The sequence below is a fragment of the Seriola lalandi genome, unplaced genomic scaffold (assembly GCF_002814215.2).
Source record: "Seriola lalandi dorsalis isolate HSWRI2012SDOR001 ecotype SW California unplaced genomic scaffold, Sedor1 jcf7180002054987, whole genome shotgun sequence".
Taxonomy (NCBI): Eukaryota; Metazoa; Chordata; class Actinopteri; order Carangiformes; family Carangidae; genus Seriola; species Seriola lalandi.
In genome coordinates this window covers 25871-27050 of record NW_019525536.1, presented here as the reverse complement: position 1 = coordinate 27050, position 1180 = coordinate 25871, and the positions used below count along the sequence as shown (strand labels likewise).

The window sequence follows — 1180 nt, the reverse complement described above, 5'->3', positions numbered from 1 at the left end:
AGGAGGGATCTGATTGGCCGCCGCAGGTCTGGAAGTTATCCAGACGAGAGCCGAGGGAAGCAGATTCCCCCTGATGAGGTTTGTCAGCAGCACGTTGACTGATGACTCCTGTTTGACATCAGACACAGACTTCCTGTTGTTGAAATCCAGTGACAGTCTGCTTTCATCCAGGCCGTCAAAGATGAACAGAACTTTACAGACGGCGAGCTGCTCTGCTGTGACCTTCTGTAATGTTGGATGGAAAACATGGAGCAGCCTGAGAAGACCGTACTGCTGATCTCTGATCAGGTTCAGCTCCCTGAACGAAAGCAGAACCAGCAGACTGACATCTTGGTTCTCCAAGCCCTCTGCCCAGTCCAGAGAGAACTTCTGCACCGAGAAGGTTTTTCCAACGCCAGCGACGCCATTGGTCAGAACCACTCTGATGGGTCTCTGCTGGACAGGTAAGACTTTAAAGATGTCGTGGCACCTGATTGGAGCGTCATGGAGGGTCTCCATCTTGGAAGTTGTCTCCAGCTGCCTCACCTCATGTTGGGTATTAACCTCTTCACTCGGTCCCTCTGTGATGTAGAGCTCAGTGTAGATCCTGTTGAGGAGGGTTCCACTTCCTGTTCCATCAGTTCCTTCAGTCACATGTTCACATCGGCTCCTCAGACTGATCTTATGTTGATCTAAAACCTGCTGCTCCTCCACAGAGACTCCACTCCTCTTCTCTCTGTGAAGACATTTCTTTATCACTAACATGTCACAGTCACAGGTCAACATCTCTGTTCTGATTGGTCGCCAACATCAAGAGGGCGGGGCTTCACTAACATCAGCCGGTCTGTCTAGTCGTAAAGTTTCATTCATCAAGTCAAATTAAATTCTGAATATAAAAACTGCCTCTTGATTTTAGTCTATTACATTATGTGTATTCATATCTTGTTAAGCTGTTATGAAATATATTTTATAACAAATATCTTAAATCATTAAAACACTTTTAGATATTTCTGTGTGATGAATGTGACGTTTTTGTGAATCTTTCAGGAGCTGATAATGTATTGAATCTTGATTCTGTATTGATCCTATCAGCTCTTTGGTATCTGGCCACTTAAAGCTGGAGTGCAGGACTTTTACATATAAAGGAACGTGTGTGAAATCCAAACCTTTGTTAAATGAGTTCTCACAGAGCTGATTAACC

At 44.7% G+C, this 1180-nt stretch overlaps 2 protein-coding genes across 10 annotated transcripts in view; both read right to left on the bottom strand.

Moving 5' to 3' along the window:
• LOC111647379 (protein NLRC3-like) overlaps positions 1-1180 on the bottom strand; it is a 99936-nt gene that overhangs the window by 86311 nt on the left and 12445 nt on the right. The gene's annotated exons all lie outside the window — the stretch shown is intronic.
• LOC147817211 (protein NLRC3-like) overlaps positions 4-1180 on the bottom strand; it is a gene marked incomplete at its 3' end in the record, with an annotated part of 15909 nt that continues 14732 nt past the window's right edge. Inside the window, exon 3 of the mRNA XM_087171371.1 lies at positions 4-715. Coding sequence (XP_087027497.1) covers positions 4-715 — 712 coding nt within the window. The remainder of the gene's footprint in view (positions 716-1180) is intronic.